We start from the raw sequence: 17,355 nt of genomic DNA on the forward strand, positions 1-17,355 counted from the left end.
ACTGTATAGATTTGATGGTGCAGTATAGCAGAGTGTCTTACACACTGTTAAAGGGCACCCTGCTGTACTGTGCCATCACATCTATACATTACAGCAATCTGATTTTTCCATAAATTTCACCATGATTTTGACAATATCATCATCTTAAAGGCATGTCCCTACACAAGAATCTGTTGTGTCTGATGAAGACCCAATATAGGGGTCGAAGCGTTACATTTTTTTGGATTGGCTATACAATAAAGTCCTTATATTATGTTTTGGTGTGCCAAGTTCCCTCGTATCTAATGACTTCTAAGTGTGCCATAAACCTTATTCTACTTGTTTTGTTAAATATGTTTGGTACAGGTCACAGTCGAACCATTGTGGGAATTGAAGAGCGGAAAAATAAGTCCTACTGTCTATTATTATTCGATCCTGGATGTCCTCCAGAATCCATGAAGAGACTGACTAGACAGCGTTTGGAAGGTGCTGATCTAAAACGCCTGCGCAGATATGCAGGTGGTCTAAGGCACAAGCAGTACCAGATTGTGGCTGTAGAGGGCATTCTCTCCCCAGAAGAAAAGACAGTAAGTATTTTGGAATGACTTGTCACCACTCCCGAAAATAACACTGCTGACATTTTTGTTCCTCAGAACTCTGTGCTGTGCCCTTTCGGGTATTGCTCCTAAAATATAATAGCTAACTGTTAATTAGGTGTGTTCCTATACAGAAAAAGGCTTCACTCCAATGTACGCGGAATAAAACAATAAACCATCAAGAATAACATGAGGGCATTTATGTCTCATAAATTGTCAGTATAAATAAGGCTCATCTGAAGTGTATTCCACTAATATAATTGGTAAAGGAAAAAAGTGTGTGGGGGGATTTAAAACATCGTATTGCACTCGCACCATTGTTATTCATTGAAGTAGTGTTCATCTGCAGAATACTACGTATGGCCACTTATATCGGCTGAGACAGGACAATGCAAGTCATTGGCTGCGAGAAAAAAAAACAGCACACGTATCATCCATGTGCACCTAAAAATTGGACGATATATAAAAATAAAAAATATATATAAATAGTGTTTCCCCGAAAATGAGCCCTAGCAGTTTTCAGCCGTTTCGGTGTAAGGCTTAAATATAAGCCCCTCCCCGAAAATAAACCCGAGATGTGCTTCAATAATGAACTCTCCATGCAGCTAAAAAATGAAAGAATTGTGGAGGATATAATAGGGGCTGCTGATAAATCTTTGGCTTTGTGATTTTTTTTTATTTCTATGGTAACGAATGTTACATCACATGAAAGCCTTGTGTCTGATATGTTTTCAAATTTTTGTGTTTGTTGCTTATGGCAACAGTGTTCTACGCATGCGGGAAAACAAAATGGTGGAGTCTAATGCGATATTCACAGCAACTGAGAGCAGAGGAGTGATAAAATTCTTGTTTCTGCAAGGAAAGTCAATGAAGGATATTCATGGTAATATGTCGCAGACATTGGGGGATCAATGCCCTTCATATTCCACAATTAAGAACTGGGTTGCCAAATTTAAAACAGGTCACTTCAGCACCAATGATGAGGAATGTCCTGGATGACTGAGGGTGGTTGTTGTTCCAGAGATCATCGATGCACAACCTCATACTGGAGAATCAACGAATTTCAGCTAAAGCAATAGCAGACATCAAGGGGATTTCCCGTAAACATGTTGGTGTCATTATCCATGGACATAAGGAAGCTATCTGCAAATGTTTGACAACAGGTCAGAGAAGCATGCGAGTGAAAACTTCCCGGTTCATTTGTCAGTATTTCCGGACTGATAAGAACTTTCTGGATCGACTGATCACTGTGGAGGAGACCTGGATTTATTTGTATGACTCTGAAAACAAGGAGCAGTCAAAAGAGTGGAGGCACAGTGGTTCTCCTCGTGCAAAAATCAGCCACTAATGTGATGGCGTCTGTGTTCTGGGATAAGGAGGGCGTGCTGCTAATGGACTACCTTCAAAAGGGTTCCACCATCAATGAAAGGTATTACATTGAACTTTTGGACCAATTGAAGGCAGCTCTAAAGGCCAAAAGGCGCAGCAAAATGTCCAAAGGAATCTAGTTCCTTCAAGACAACGCCTCTGCTCACACTGCACAAGTGACCACGGCAAAACTGGCAGAGCTGGGCTTCCAGCTGGTTGACCACCCACCTTATTCACCAGATGTAGCCTTCTCTGACCATCATCTTTTTCCAGACCTGAAGAAACATCTCAAGGGTACCAAATTTCACACCATTTCTGATGCCATGGCTGCTACAGGTGCCTGGTTTGAGGCACAACAGAAATCCTTCTTTTTGCTAGGCTTACAGAATTTGGAATACCGATGTAAGAAGTGTGTTGACATCAGTGGAGAGTATGTGGAATAAATGTAAGCCCCTCCCCGAAAGTAAATCTTAGTTGTGCTTCAATAATGAACTGTCCATACAGCTAAAAAAATAATTAAAGAATTGTGCAGGATACTTCATTAAAGAACTAGGACACCACCAAGAGAGAAGACCCCGCAATCATACTCACCAGACCCTGTACGGGAGGACCTATCGTGGAACGCATCGAGGACCTGCAGTGAAACGCACACATGCACACACATACATATACATACATACATATACATACATACATACATACATACATACATACATACACACACACACACACACACACACACACACACACACACACACCAGCCGGTGATACCTATTGCTTGCGGCCGACAGAGGTACCTGGGACGCAGTGCAGTGGAGCGTGAAGACCCACCTCCCGCTCTTTCTCAGGGCTGTTTCACCCATCCGGCATTTCACCGGATTGCCGGATCCGTCACACTCCAATACAGTGTACCACTGTACAATAGCATCCCGGCAACCTCTGGTCACATGCTGTTATGTGACAGGAGCATGTGACCGGAGCTTGCTGCAATGCCATTGTACAGTATTAACACTGTACTGGAGTGTGATGGATCCGGAAATCCGGTGAAATGCCGGATGTGTGAAATGGCATTCAGCCTCCCGCACAGGGTTAGTACAACTGCACAGATCAGAGGTGATTGCTGGTTAGTCCACAAACCCGGAACACACCCCTACACAGTGGTAAGCATGCTCATTCATTACTAGTCATGAGATATATATATTAACTAGTCATTCTGGAATGTTTAGAAGAGCTTGAAATTCGCCGCTTGCATAAAATTTTTTTTTTTTTTCAAATTCGATTTTGTTTTCTTACAGACTTTGTGTTTTCTAAGGTCCAGTGCTTTTATTTTTCATTTCTTCTAATTTAAAATGTGAAGTAGGTAAATATGATAATCTATTGCATACAATTATTCTGATAAATGTCATGAAGTTTGTATATAAAAAATGAATGTATATTTAAAGTTGTCCGTAAATATTACATGGCTATTGTCCAAATGATACTGTGGACAATTGTTCAGCTAATAGCCGCCTTAGCCTTCTCTCCCATACACAGGAGTGCTCGCTTTGCCTAGCGCTCATGTGCTCTCTGAAAAAGCCACCAACAGAGATCTCTGCCGGCAACTTATCTTCAGAACAAAGTGATTGGTAGTTTGAAAAGGGACATTCCCATCAACCTCTTTGCAGATATTTTGGCTGGTGCATCCTCCCTTCCCCCATGCACATTAGAGTGTCGACTGGACCTATCGATATTAGTCTGTGTATGGGAGCCTTTTAGGTTGTGTTTATATTTGCATTCAGAGTATCTATATTCCCTCATCAATACAGCAGACACACTGTTGGAGAATAACAGACCCTATTATAAGTAAATGGGGTCCATCATTTATCAGTAAAATTTTTGTATGATGCTTTGGCAGTGTATTGAGGCTTTTGATATGCATAGAAGCTGAAACATACTGTATAGGCAAACATAACTGTATGCAAAAAGTAGAGACAAATATTAAATATTTTCTAAAATCTGATTTAATGGGGTTATCCAGTCTAAAAGTACAAGTCTGCAGTCACTCTGACTGTGAACTTGTGAATCCTCACATTACGCACTGTGCACCTTGAGGATTCTCTGGTGTCAAGAGCCTAGAATGATGGTCATATAACCGCAAGTGTGCGATATGCATACTCCCGTCTAGATGAGTGAGACCTCGTTCAATACACTTGAATTGATCTAGTTGTATTCTGGCCATGAGTTTGAAGTCTGGCGTGCGTTGTGAGGAATAACAAGTCTGCAATCACATAGTGACTGCAGACTTGTCATTTTAGATCGGACAACCCCTTTAAAGGGTGTAACTTTACAGACTGCAAACAAAACTGACCATACCTACACACATAATTTCATTGAGCAAATAACGGTGAATATCGTAATCATTTGTATGTGCTAATAAGGGCTTATTTACGTGAAGCCTACATTTTACGTAATGGTGATTAACTACTTCGGGACCACCCATTGACTTTAAACATCCTTGTGATCCACACTTTACTTTGCACTGATGTTCTAAAACTTAATGGAGATTAAGCTACTTGCACAAGAAGCAGAGCAGGTTTATTACCATCTCTGCTTTCCTGATGACTTTACACAACATTGTATATAATGTATAGGAAGCCCTGACAGTGGTTCCTTCTTAAGACATGTGATCGCTAGGTGTGAGGAGAGTGCAGGAGCTGCTGGATTCTAGGAGACACAGTAAACACTGCTATGCACACAGGAGGCTGAATTTCACCTATAGCTGGGGCAAATGTAACAGCTCCAGTTACAGGGACAATCTACAATAATAAGAATGTATTAATATTTTAACACATTATGGGGGTCAGAGTGTTTTAAAAAAATAAAAAAGCAAGACAAAAAAAAAAAAACACTGCAAGTCCAAGCTGACGTTTCTGGCCCCAACACTTGTCAGGGAAAAAGTCTAATATATGTAAATATTTTGTATAGAAGGGTAAACTTAATTTTAAATGTTTTAAGGGTTTCTTTGTGGACATGACAAAAATAAAATTCGCGAATAAACACCTATTTTCTAGTCTTTATATTTTTTTTAGTGATATCAGGAAAAACAAGGAATATAAAAATTGGAGCCTCACGTATCACAAAAAAGGGAACAATTCTATGAAAATCCTAAGAAGAATTTATTTTTTTTTTTTTTTAAATCTTTAAAAGCACATACTACTGTATTTTTCGGACTAGAAGACGCACTTTTTTCCCCAAAAATGTTTGGGGAAACTGGGGGGTGCGTCTTATACAGTAGTCCGATGGCTGCGGTGCGGTGGTGATGGAGCTGGTGAAGGGGATGGTGCGGTGGTGGTGGAGCGGGTCATCAGAGGCAGGAGCAAGGCTGTTGCAGCACCTACCGTGAACACATGGGACTGCTCATTAGCCTCAGTTCATATGCACGCCCATCATCCTGCCCATCATCTCTCCACGTTGAAGCCGGCGCTGACAGGTGGGCGGGGGGGTGCACGCATAGTAAAGAGCTGGCATACGTGATAATCCGTGGCTCCTACAGCCTCGAGTGATCATGTGTGGCTATTCACTGTGTGCAGAATTATTAGGCAAGTGAGTATTTTGATTACATGATACCGTTTATACACGTTGTCCTACTCCAAGCTGTATAGGCTTGAGAGCCAACTACCAATTAAGTAAATCAAGTGATGTGCATCTCTGTAATGAGGAGGGGTGCGGTGTAATGACACAACACCCTATATAAGGGGTGCTTAATAATTAGGCAACTTCCTTTCCTTTGTCAAAATGGGTCAGAAGAGAGTTTTGACGGGCTCTGAAAAGTCCAAAATTGTGAGATGTCTTACAGAGGGATGCAGCAGTCTTGAAATTGCCAAACCTTTTGATGCGTGATCACCAAACAATCAAGCATTTCATGGCAAATAGCCAACAGGGTCGCAAGAAGCATGTTGGGCAAAAAAGGCGCAAAATAACTGCCCATAAATTGAGGAAACTCAAGCGTGAGGCTGCCAAGATGCCATTTGCCACCAGTTTGGCCATATTTCAGAACTGCAACGTTACTGGAGTATCAAAAAGCACAAGATGTGCCATACTCGGGGACATGGGCAAGGTAAGGAAGGCTGAAAAACGACCACCTTTGAACAAGAAACATAAGATAAAATGTCAAGACTTGGCCAAGAAATATCTTAAGCCTGATTTTTCAAAGGTTTTATGGCCTGATGAAATGAGAGTGACTCTTGATGAGCCAGATGGATGGGCCAGAGGCTGGATCGGTAAAGGACAGAGAGCTCCACTCCGACTTAGACACCAGCAAAGTGCAGGTGGGGTACTGGTATGGGCTGGTATCATCAAAGATGAACTTGTGGGACCTTTTTGGGTTGAGGATGAAGTGAAGCTCAACTCCCAGACCTACTTCCAGTTTTGGAAGACAACTTCTTCAAGCAGTGGTACAGGAAGAAGTCGGCATCATTCAAGAAAAACATAATTTTCATGCAGGACAATGCTCCATCACATGCATCCAACTACTCCACAGCGTGGCTGACCAGTAAAAGTCTAAAAGATGAAAAAATAATGACATGTCCCCATTGTTCACCTGATCTGAACCCCATAGAGAACCTGTGGTCCCTCATAAAATGTGAGATCTACAGGGACGGAAAACAGTACACCTCTCGGAACAGTGTCTGGAAGGCACTGGAAAAATGAAATCTCATGGACTTTGCTGGGGAAGGAAATTCATGCAGTTTTGAGACCAAAACTGCCCCAAAAAATGCGGAAAAACGCAGCAAAAAATGCAGCGTGCGCACATAGCCTAAACGTTGGTTTTTATGTGAAGGGGGACATATATACAAGGATGGGGATAATATACAAGGCAGAAAAATCATTAACAGGATGGAGTACCTTAGTAGAGAATTTGGGGACATTTCCCTCATAACAGTGTCAGCAGTGGATCCTCGTCCCATAACAATTTGTCATGACCACATTTGTTGCTTAAAATTTTATTTTCCTCCTCTAAAACCAGGGTGCGTCTTATAGTCCGAAAAATACGGTATGTGGAAATAAGGCCATGAGTATATTAGTACTAGTGAAATTGTCGTACAGGGATCTGAAATCTGCATTGCTTGCAGAAATCAACATCTCTGAAATTTTGACCCTTTTTTTTAAAAAAAAAAAGAAATCCCATTCAGATGTTTGGTAAGCTGCAGCTGAACTTATAGGTTTTGGGTGGCTTATATAAATCAATCATTCTTCTTGCCTTATGTACAGTTCTTATACATGCACCAAAAGTTGATGCATTTTAGTCAATTTCTACTTGTGTTGAAAACAGAATTATGAAAATATATCTTTTTTTCCAGGACCAACAACCTTGTCCATGTGTGGCCTAGTATTGCACATGAGCACTGATGAAGTGAATGGGACTGAGATGCAAAATTACACACATTATGACACATTATGTTTTTTTGTTATTGTTTGCTTGTTTGATTCCACAATTCGATCCTACACGACCCATCACTAACACCATTTGTTGATTCTTTTACTGAGCACAGTGATACATTCCCTATAGATCTCTGTACTGACATCGTTATAAATACTCCAAATCTAATGTGATTATTTTTTTTTTATAGGGCCGTTTACAAATGTCAAAAGTCTTCCGTGCTGAAAGAATTCCTTGAAGAAAAATGATTCATGATTTATATGTGCAATAAATTCACAAAGGAAAGACCTCCCCGAACTTCTCTGATGGGTCTATTCTAGTTTTAAAATGAACTTGTCCAGTTGCAGGCATGAATCAGCTTTCAGAGATATGTCACATCGACAGAGCAGCTGCTTCTCTTTCTCTCTGTTGTGTTGATGGGGCATGACTGTCGATGTCATGATTGACAGCTAGCTCCCCGCAGTCTAACTGCATTGAGTTGGCTGTCAGTTAACATGACATTGGCATTTTGACAGAGCTGCTGTGTTAACATGAAGCAGCAACATCGCCAGCAGGAGCGTTTGTCACTGCTCTGAGCTGGCGCCGGGTACAACAGGCAGGTGGTTAGGAACTGCCTGCCTTGTTAGTTATAAGGCCCAGTTGAAAATAGTCCCAGACAACCCCTTTAATAACCATTTTTTCCTATTTAAAATGTATGATATGTTATTAGCAGATTGTATTGGGGTATTAAAAATCTGTTAACTCAGGTACTGTAATGTATGATGTGTTAATATTTTTTTTTTCTTGTAAAAAGGATTTTTTAAATGATTTAATATTAAAATGAAATCATTAAGTAAAAGTATTTTTATTATATCCTAGTGAAGTCATTTATTTTATTTAAGGTTTTCGAGTATTTCTATTCTTTAGATTATAACCGTGATCACTTTGTATAGGAGTGTAATTGCTGGGATGTCTGATTTACTACTTAGAGTGGGTTTTCTCCTTGCAATGTTGAAGGGAATCTGTCACCAGGTTTTTTTCTCCAGCTCATTCAAGAGTAGCATAATATAGGCAAAAATGCCCTAATTCCATCAATGTATCAGTTGGTTTACTGGGTGAAGCGTCTAAGACAGAGATGTTCAATGTAGCTGAGCTGTGAATCTGTATTTCAGCCCCAATCTCCTTCTGCCTTTACAGTACATATTAAGAACCTGCTGACAGATTCCCTATAAAAGGGTTGACCTATGAGCAATGTACATTTTAATCATATAATGAAAAAAAAAAGAGGGGAGTGGCACATAGAGTATTCCATGACCTAAGGGAACAGGTAGCTCCAGGAGTACGTTAGTGTTTTTCCAAAACCACCATGTGGATTTTAATCTAATGAAGTTTGAAGATATATATATTATATTCAAGGTGGACGTGCCATTTCTACTGTCTATTTTTCATTATACTTTTTTTCCTCTGTCGGTCAACAGTATTGGAATAACACCCATCAAGATAAAAAAAGGGTCTTATTTCCTATGTACATTAAGCTATCTTTTTCTTTTTCTCAGTATACTTTAATTAATAGATCTTGGAATAGTAAGTTCCACAATTAGAGATGTTAAATGTTCCTATGCTGAGATAATCTTATAAATGTGTCCCTGCTGTGTACTGTGTAATGGCTGTGTCTGACCGTACAGGGACATGGTCTGATCATACCACATCTCCTGAGTAGACAAGGAAATAAGTATACAAACATTTCAGCATGGGACTGCAGCAACTACTGCTTTCTGTGAGGTAAAAAATGTTTAAAACACGCAAGGTAATAATAATAATTTAATAATAATAATTTTATTCATTTATATAGCGCCATTAATTCCATAGCACTTTACATACATTGGCAACACTGTCCCCATTGGGGCTCACAATCTAGAGTCCCTATCTGTATGTCTTTGGAGTGTGGGAGGAAACCGGAGTACCCGGAGGAAACCCACGCAAACACGGGGAGAACATACAAACTCCTTGCAGATGGTGCCCTTGGTGGGATTTGAACCCAGGACCCCAGCGCTGCAAGACTGCAGTGCTAGCCACTGAGCCTCAGAAAAAAATCAGCCGTGATCCCATGGTGTCTTATTTATGTACTCTTTTGCTTCCTCTGCCCTGGAGATGTGCCATTTGCCACCCATATTTTTGCACAATCAGACAATCCATTACACATTAAATAGCAGGGGCACATTTATAATGTTATCTCCGCATGGGAACATTTTTTTTTTTTTTATGCAACCAATTGTGAAATTTATGAGTCCAAAGCCCGCTACACACGCTTCAATATATCTCACAATCCGTCGTTGGGGTCAAGTTGTAAGTGACGCACATCCGGCATCGTTTGTGACGTATCTGCGTGTGACAGCTACATGCGATCAGGATTGAACGCAAAACCGTTGATCGCAAACACATCATATCATTCTCTAGAATTGAGCGTTTTGTTGCAAGAACCTAGTCAATTGTAACGTGTGACATCCCTCATACGATTTTGTTGTCTGATGCTATGTGCGCAGGTGTGCGCTCTGCACCGCAGCGTAAAAAAGGTCTGCTTCAGAGCGCAGCTGAAAAGCTGCGTTCTGAAGCGCCTCACAATGTCTGTCATGCACTAATCTCTGTCAGTCCGTCACTATCTCTGTCCCTCACTCTCTGTCCATGTCAGTCTATCCCCCTCTCTCATATACTCACCGATCCCCGATCCCTGGCGCTGCACGGCATTCACACTGCTCCGGCGGCTTTTACTGTTTTGAAAAAGCCGGCCGCCCATTAAACAATCTCCTATTCCCTGCTTTCCCCGCCCACCAGCGCCTATGATTGGTTACAGTGAGACACGCCCCCACTCTGAGTGACAGGTGTCACACTGCACCCAATCACAGCAGCCGGTGGGCGTGTCTATACTGTGCAGTGAAATAAATAATTAAATAATTAAAAAAAACGGCGTGCGGTTCCCCCCATTTTTAAAACCAGCCAGATAAAGCCATACGGCTGAAGGCTGGTATTCTCAGGATGGGGAGCTCCACGTTATGGGGAGCCCCCCCCACCCTAACAATATCAGCCAACAGCCGCCCAGAATTGCCGCATACATTAGATGCGACAGTTCTGGGACTGTACCCGGCTCTTCCCGATTTACCCTGGTGCGTTGGCAAATCGGGGTAATAAGGAGTTATTGGCAGCCCATAGCTGCCAATAAGTCCTAGATTAATCATGTCAGGCGTCTATGAGACACCCTCCATGATTAATCTGTAAATTACAGTAAATAAACACACACCCGAAAAAATCCTTTATTAGAAATAAAAACACACACATATACCCTGGTTCACCACTTTAATCAGCCCCAAAAAGCCCTCCTTGTCCGGCGTAATCCAGGATGATCCAGCGTCGCTTCCACCGCAGCTGCATGGAGGTGACCGGAGCCGCAGCAGACACAGCCGCTCCGGTCACCTCCATGCAGCAAATGAACACAGCCGCGCGATCAGCTGCTGTCACTGAGGTTACCCGCGGCCACCGCTGCATCCACCGGTGGCCGCGGGTAACCTCAGTGACAGCAGCTGATCGCGCGGCTGTGTTCATTTGCTGCATGGAGGTGACCGGAGCGGCTGTGTCTGCTGCGGCTCCGGTCACCTCCATGCAGCTGCGGTGGAAGCGACGCTGTATCATCCTGGATTACGCCGGACAAGGAGGGCTTTTTGGGGCTGATTAAAGTGGTGAACCAGGGTATATGTGTGTGTTTTTATTTCTAATAAAGGATTTTTTCGGGTGTGTGTTTATTTACTGTAATTTACAGATTAATCATGGAGGGTGTCTCATAGACGCCTGACATGATTAATCTAGGACTTATTGGCAGCTATGGGCGGCCAATAACTCCTTATTACCCCGATTTGCCAACGCACCAGGGTAAATCGGGAAGAGCCGGGTACAGTCCCAGAACTGTCGCATATAATGTATGCGGCAATTCTGGGCGGCTGTTGGCTGATATTGTTAGGATGGGGGGCTCCCCATAACGTGGAGCTCCCCATCCTGAGAATACCAGCCTTCAGCCGTATGGCTTTATCTGGCTGGTTTTAAAAATGGGGGGAACCGCACGCCGTTTTTTTTAATTATTTAATTATTTATTTCACTACACAGTATAGACACGCCCACCGGCTGCTGTGATTGGGTGCAGTGTGACACCTGTCACTCAGAGTGGGGGCGTGTCTCACTGTAACCAATCATAGGCGCCGGTGGGCGGGGAAAGCAGGGAATACGAGATTGTTTAATGGGCGGCCGGCTTTTTCAAAACAGTAAAAGCCGCCGGAGCAGTGTGAATGCCGTGCAGCGCCGGGGATCGGGGATTGGTGAGTATATGAGAGAGGGCTGGTAACTTCAGTTACTCAGGAGATTAGCGGTCACCGGTGAGTCTTCACAGATGACCGCTAATCAGGACGCGACACAGACAGAGCCGCAGCATCACAATGAAGTCGGGTGAAGTTCACCCGAGTTCATTCTGACAGTGCGGCTCTGTCTGTGTCTGCTGTCATCTGCCATTCAGCTCTGCTACATGGCTGTCTGTGTCTGCTGTTAGCGGCCATGTAGCAGAGCTGAATGGCAGATGACATAGTAAAAACGCATCCCACATTACACACGCATTACACACGCTTGGCAAGTCAATAAATAAAAAAAAAAAAAAAGGTGCTCAATGCATACGTCACAGAACACATGATCTAAAGGATCGCACACACAATTGACCAATTTAACATAGACTACTAACGCTCGTGTGACAGCAAATGAACGACCAACGTGAAATCTCATAGATCCCGTATGCAACCTGGGCGTGTCACATCGCAAATGCGATTGTACAACTAATTGCAACGTGTAAAGTGGGCTCAAGGTGTATAAAATGTACTTAATTTGTTCGTCGGTCACCCCTTTTAATGTGCAATGAAAAACATGTACAGAGGTTCCATAAATCTTGGGACCAATTACAAATCACAATAATTCAAAATAAATGATATTGCCTAGTACATTTCTCCTTTCAGCAGTCACTGGCAGAGATGAAGCTTGATGCAGCCAATTGTAAAAATGGCAGAGGACAAATCCCAATCACCAGGACCGTTTTCCATTCTCATTAAAATCATAAAGGTTGTGCAGATCCACCCGTTTTAAAGTGAATAGGGGTGAATCTGCTGAACCCCATGGCAACAACTGTAATCGACTGAGCTGGGCTTTTCCGCTGTGTAACTAATTACGTCCATCCACTGTTGGCACGAGGAACAGATCCGGTGGGCAGAGGCGTACATAGAAATTATGGGGCCCATAGCAAACATCTGAATGCTCCCCCTTAAGCTCTCAATCCCCCTCTCCCCCTCCTCCCCCCCCCCCCCCAAAAAAAGTTAATAATTCAAGAGGTGTTCTTTAATCCAGGCATGTATGTATTAGAGGCCAAACATTGTCCAAGAAAGAGATTGCACTGAAATAGAAGATCCATAATACATTATACCATGTGTCATTGTGCATCAAGCCATAATGCATCGTGCCATAATACATTTCGACATGTGTCATAATACAAGGTACCATGTGCCATTGTATACAAGTGCTTCTCAAATTAGAATATCATCATAAAGTTATTTTTTTCAGTAATTCAATACAAAAAGGGAAACCTATCATCATATAGAGTCATTACAAGCAGTGATCTATTTCAAGTGTTTGTTTCTGTTAATGTTGATGATAATGGCTTACAGCCAATGAAAACATAAGTCATTATCTCAGAACATTAGAATAATAAACAGAAAACACCTGCAAAGGCTTCCTAAGTGTTTAAAATGGTGCCTTAGTCTTGTTCAGTAGGCTACACAATTATGGGGAAGACTACTGACTTGACAGATGTCCAGAAGGCAGTCATTGAAACACTCCACAAGGAGCGTAAGCCACAAAAGGTAATTGCTAAAGAAGCTGGGGGAAATAAGAGGTTAATGACAGTTCACAGCTGCCACTAAGCCCTAGATTATTCGTGGAAAGGGTCTATGCCAGGGGTCTCAAACTCAGCTGGGTGTATGAGCCGCACACAGAAAAAAAATTATTTGGGGGGCCGAATTCTTTACAGGGCCAAATGACATTTTAGTGATTCCATGTATTTTATTCCATACATCTTTTGGATCACTTTTTGTGAACATTTTTTGCTTGTTTATTAAAACAAACCTGCACTCCTTTGTTAAGTTTTATATGTAAAAAAGCATTTCTTTGTCGCTCCATTGGGAGACCCAGACAATTGGGTGTATAGCTTCTGCCTCCGGAGGCCACACAAAGTATTACACTTTAAAAAGTGTAACCCCTCCTCTCTGCCTATACACCCTCCCGTGCATCACGGGCTCCTCAGTTTTATGCTTTGTGTGGAAGGAGGCACACATCCACTCATGCTCCCATTTTAGTCAGCAGCAGCTGCTGATTTTATCGGTTGGAAGAAAAGAGGGCTCCCACAGGGCCCCCGGCATGCTCCCTTCTCACCCCACTAAGTCGGCGGTGCTGTTAAGGTTGAGGTACCCATTGCGGGTACAGAGGCTGGAGCCACATGCCGTTTTCCTTCACCATCCCTTAGAGGCTCTGGGAGAAGTGGGATCCTAACCGGTCATCCATTTACTGGGACCGGGCTCCCTCCGCAGCCCCTGTGGGAATCTGCCGGACAAGAGATTTGTATCATCAGGGACAGGGCCCTACATCTAAAGGTACTCTGTGTCCCCATGGGGATGGTGCATGGAGCGCTCGTTTCACAGACGCTGCAGCTGCTGCTGGTTTTGTGACGACCGGGACTTCCGCGCCGACCGCGCCTGTTTGTCGGCCGCGGTATTAAATTTAGTCCCCGGCTTCATGCGGCCTAGTACCATAACTCCCGCCCCCGGGCCTGCCAGTCAGGGGTAAGGGCGGGACGGTCGACCTGACGTCGGCAGTGAGGGCTGGAGCATACTTTTAGGTTTCCTCCCCCCCCCTCACTGATCACTGTGGGGCACCAGATTCCCGCACTTTACTAGTCGCCGCCCACGGCTCCCTCCTCCCCTGAGAGCTCCGGCAGCCATTTTTACAACACATTCTGCCGGTGGAGGATTTCAGGAACGAGCTCTGCAGCTCTGGGAGACCCAAGGCAGGGAATCTGGTGGACACACACCGCTTTGGGCGGTCGGTAAGCCACACCGGTCACCCGGTGCTGGTCCCCCTAGGGTGCCGAAGTGTATATATATATATATATTTGTATATATTTTCTCTGTTCGGCCGAGTTGTTTTGCTTTTGGCTATATACCCTCAGTGATCACTCTCCTAGGAGACAACAGCATGTCGTCCACAAGGAGCAAGGGCGCTAAGGCAAAGGGTTATTTTGCAACCTGTACCTCTTGTGCGGCTATGTTACCTGCAGGTTCCACCTACCCTCACTGTGAGCAATGTTCGGCCCCTGTTGCACTTGCTCAGCCGCAGCCTCGGGCACTAGTGGGACCCTCGGCTCAGGCAGACCCGTCTGCTTCCCCTGTCCAGGTGGCAGGGACAGAGTTTGCAGTTTTTGCTGAGAAACTCTCTGAGTCACTTTCACAATCCATGGCTCAGTCTATGGACAAATGGTATGCCAAGCTACTAGAAGCCTTGCAGTCCAGATCGGTCCTTACACAGGCCCCGGGCACTTTGGATCATCGCCTCCAGGCCCCTCTCGGTCTGCGCCGCAGCATGCTCCCGGGGTGGCCCCTAGGTCTCACGTGGAGGACTCCGGCACGGACCACAGTCCCAGACCGGCTAAGCGGGCTCGCTGGGAATCTTCCCCGACTTCACGCTGCTCGGGGTCTCAGCTTGAGGACTCTCTGGAGGATGAGGCGGACGTCGCAGCTCAGGGCTCTGACCCTGACGTTGCTCTCAATCTGGATACACCTGAAGGGGATGCCATAGTAAATGACCTTATAGCGTCCATCAACCAGGTGCTAGATCTTTCTCCCCCAACTCCACCTATAGAGGAGTCGGCTTCGCAGCAGGAGAAACACCAGTTTAGGTTTCCCAAACGTACACGGAGTGCGTTTTTCGATCACTCTAACTTCAGAGATGCTGTCCAGAAGCACAGAGCATTTCCGGACAAGCGCTTTACTAAGCGCCTTAATGACACATGTTACCCCTTCCCCTCTGACATAGTTAAGGGTTGGGCTCAATGTCCCAAGGTGGATCCTCCAGTCTCTAGACTGGCGGCTAGATCTGTAGTATCAGTTGCAGATGGCTCATCACTCAAGATGCCACTGACAGGCAGATAGAGCTCCTGGTGAAATCCATCTATGAGGCCACGGGCGCGTCTTTTGCCCCGGCTTTTGCAGCCGTGTGGGCACTCCAAGCTATCTCAGCTTGTCTGTCTGAGATTAATGCGGTCACACGTACCTCTGCTCCGCAAGTTGCGTCTTTGACTTCTCAGGCGTCGGCTTTTTCGTCCTACGCCATGAACGCCGTCCTGGACTCTGCTAGCCGTACAGCGGTAGCATCCGCTAATTCGGTGGCAGTCCGCAGGGCCATGTGGCTACGCGAATGGAAGGCAGACTCTGCTTCCAAGAAGTTCTTAACCGGTTTGCCGTTTTCTGGCGACCGATTGTTTGGCGAGCGATTGGATGAAATTATTAAGGAATCCAAGGGAAAGGACTCGTCCTTACCCCAGTCCAAACCGAAGAGACCTCAGCAACGGAAAATACAATCGAGGTTTCGGTCCTTTCGGCCCTCAGCCAAGTCCCAATCCTCCTCGTCCAACAGGCCAGAGAAGGGCCAGAGGAACTCTTATGCGTGGCGGTCTAAGTCACGTCCCCAAAAAACTGCCTGAGGCACTGCCTCCAAGGCGGCCTCCTCATGACTTTCGGCCTCCCCAAACCGCATCCTCGGTCGGTGGCAGGCTCTCCCGCTTTTGCGACGCCTGGTGGCCACATGTCCAAGACCGATGGGTGAGAGACATTCTGTCTCACGGTTACAGGAAAGAGTTCAGCTCTCATCCTCCGACTCGTTTCTTCAGAACATCTTTGCCCCCATCTCGGGCCGGCGCACTTTTTCAGGCTGTGGGCGCCCTGAAGTCAGAAGGAGTGGTGATTCCCGTTCCCCCTCAGGAACATGGTCACGGCTTCTACTCCAACTTGTTCGTGGTGCCAAAGAAGGACGGATCATTCCGTCCCGTTCTGGACCTCAAACTGCTCAACAGGCATGTGAGCACCAGAAGGTTTCGGATGGAATCTCTCCGCTCGGTCATCGCTTCGATGTCACAAGGGGACTTCCTAGCATCGATCGACATCAAGGATGCTTATCTCCATGTGCCGATCGCACCCGAGCATCAACGCTTCCTGCGTTTCGCCATCGGGGACGAACACCTTCAGTTCGTGGCACTGCCTTTCGGCCTGGCGACAGCCCCACGGGTCTTCACCAAGGTCATGGCATCCGTTGTGGCAGTCCTACACTCTCAGGGCCACTCGGTGATCCCTTACTTAGACGATCTCCTAGTCAGGGCACCCTCCCGGGTGGCGTGTCAACACAGCCTGACCGTCGCTCTGGAGACTCTCCAGCGGTTCGGGTGGATCATCAACTTCCCAAAGTCCAAGTTGACACCGACCCAATCACTGACTTACCTCGGGATGGAGTTTCATACTCTCTCAGCGATAGTCAAGCTACCGCTGGACAAACAGCTTTCGCTGCAGACAGGGGTGCAATCTCTTCTTCGGGGCCAGTCACACCCCTTGAGGCGCCTCATGCACTTCCTGGGGAAGATGGTGGCAGCAATGGAGGCAGTCCCCTTCGCGCAGTTTCATCTGCGCCCACTCCAATGGGACATTCTCCGCAAATGGGACAGGAGGTCGACGTCCCTCGACAGGAACGTCTCTCTTTCCCTTGCAGCCAAAACCTCTCTTCAGTGGTGGCTTCTTCCCACTTCTCTGTCGCAGGGAAAATCCTTCCTGCCCCCATCCTGGGCTGTAGTCACGACGGACACGAGTCTGTCAGGGTGGGGAGCGGTTTTTCTTCACC

At 45.1% G+C, this 17,355-nt stretch overlaps 1 protein-coding gene across 2 annotated transcripts in view; it reads left to right on the forward strand.

The window, feature by feature from the left end:
* ZUP1 (zinc finger containing ubiquitin peptidase 1) overlaps positions 1 to 8,186 on the forward strand; it is a 79,692-nt gene extending 71,506 nt beyond the window's left edge. For both annotated transcript variants that reach the window (XM_075340028.1, XM_075340026.1), the window contains exons 11-12: positions 346 to 566; positions 7,553 to 8,186. In XM_075340028.1, the coding sequence (XP_075196143.1) occupies positions 346 to 566; positions 7,553 to 7,600 (269 nt within the window). In that variant the 3' untranslated portion in view covers positions 7,601 to 8,186. The remainder of the gene's footprint in view (positions 1 to 345; positions 567 to 7,552) is intronic.
* The last annotated feature ends 9,169 nt before the right edge of the window (positions 8,187 to 17,355 follow it).

Source organism: Anomaloglossus baeobatrachus, chromosome 3 (genome assembly GCF_048569485.1).
Source record: "Anomaloglossus baeobatrachus isolate aAnoBae1 chromosome 3, aAnoBae1.hap1, whole genome shotgun sequence".
Lineage (NCBI taxonomy): Eukaryota > Metazoa > Chordata > Amphibia > Anura > Aromobatidae > Anomaloglossus > Anomaloglossus baeobatrachus.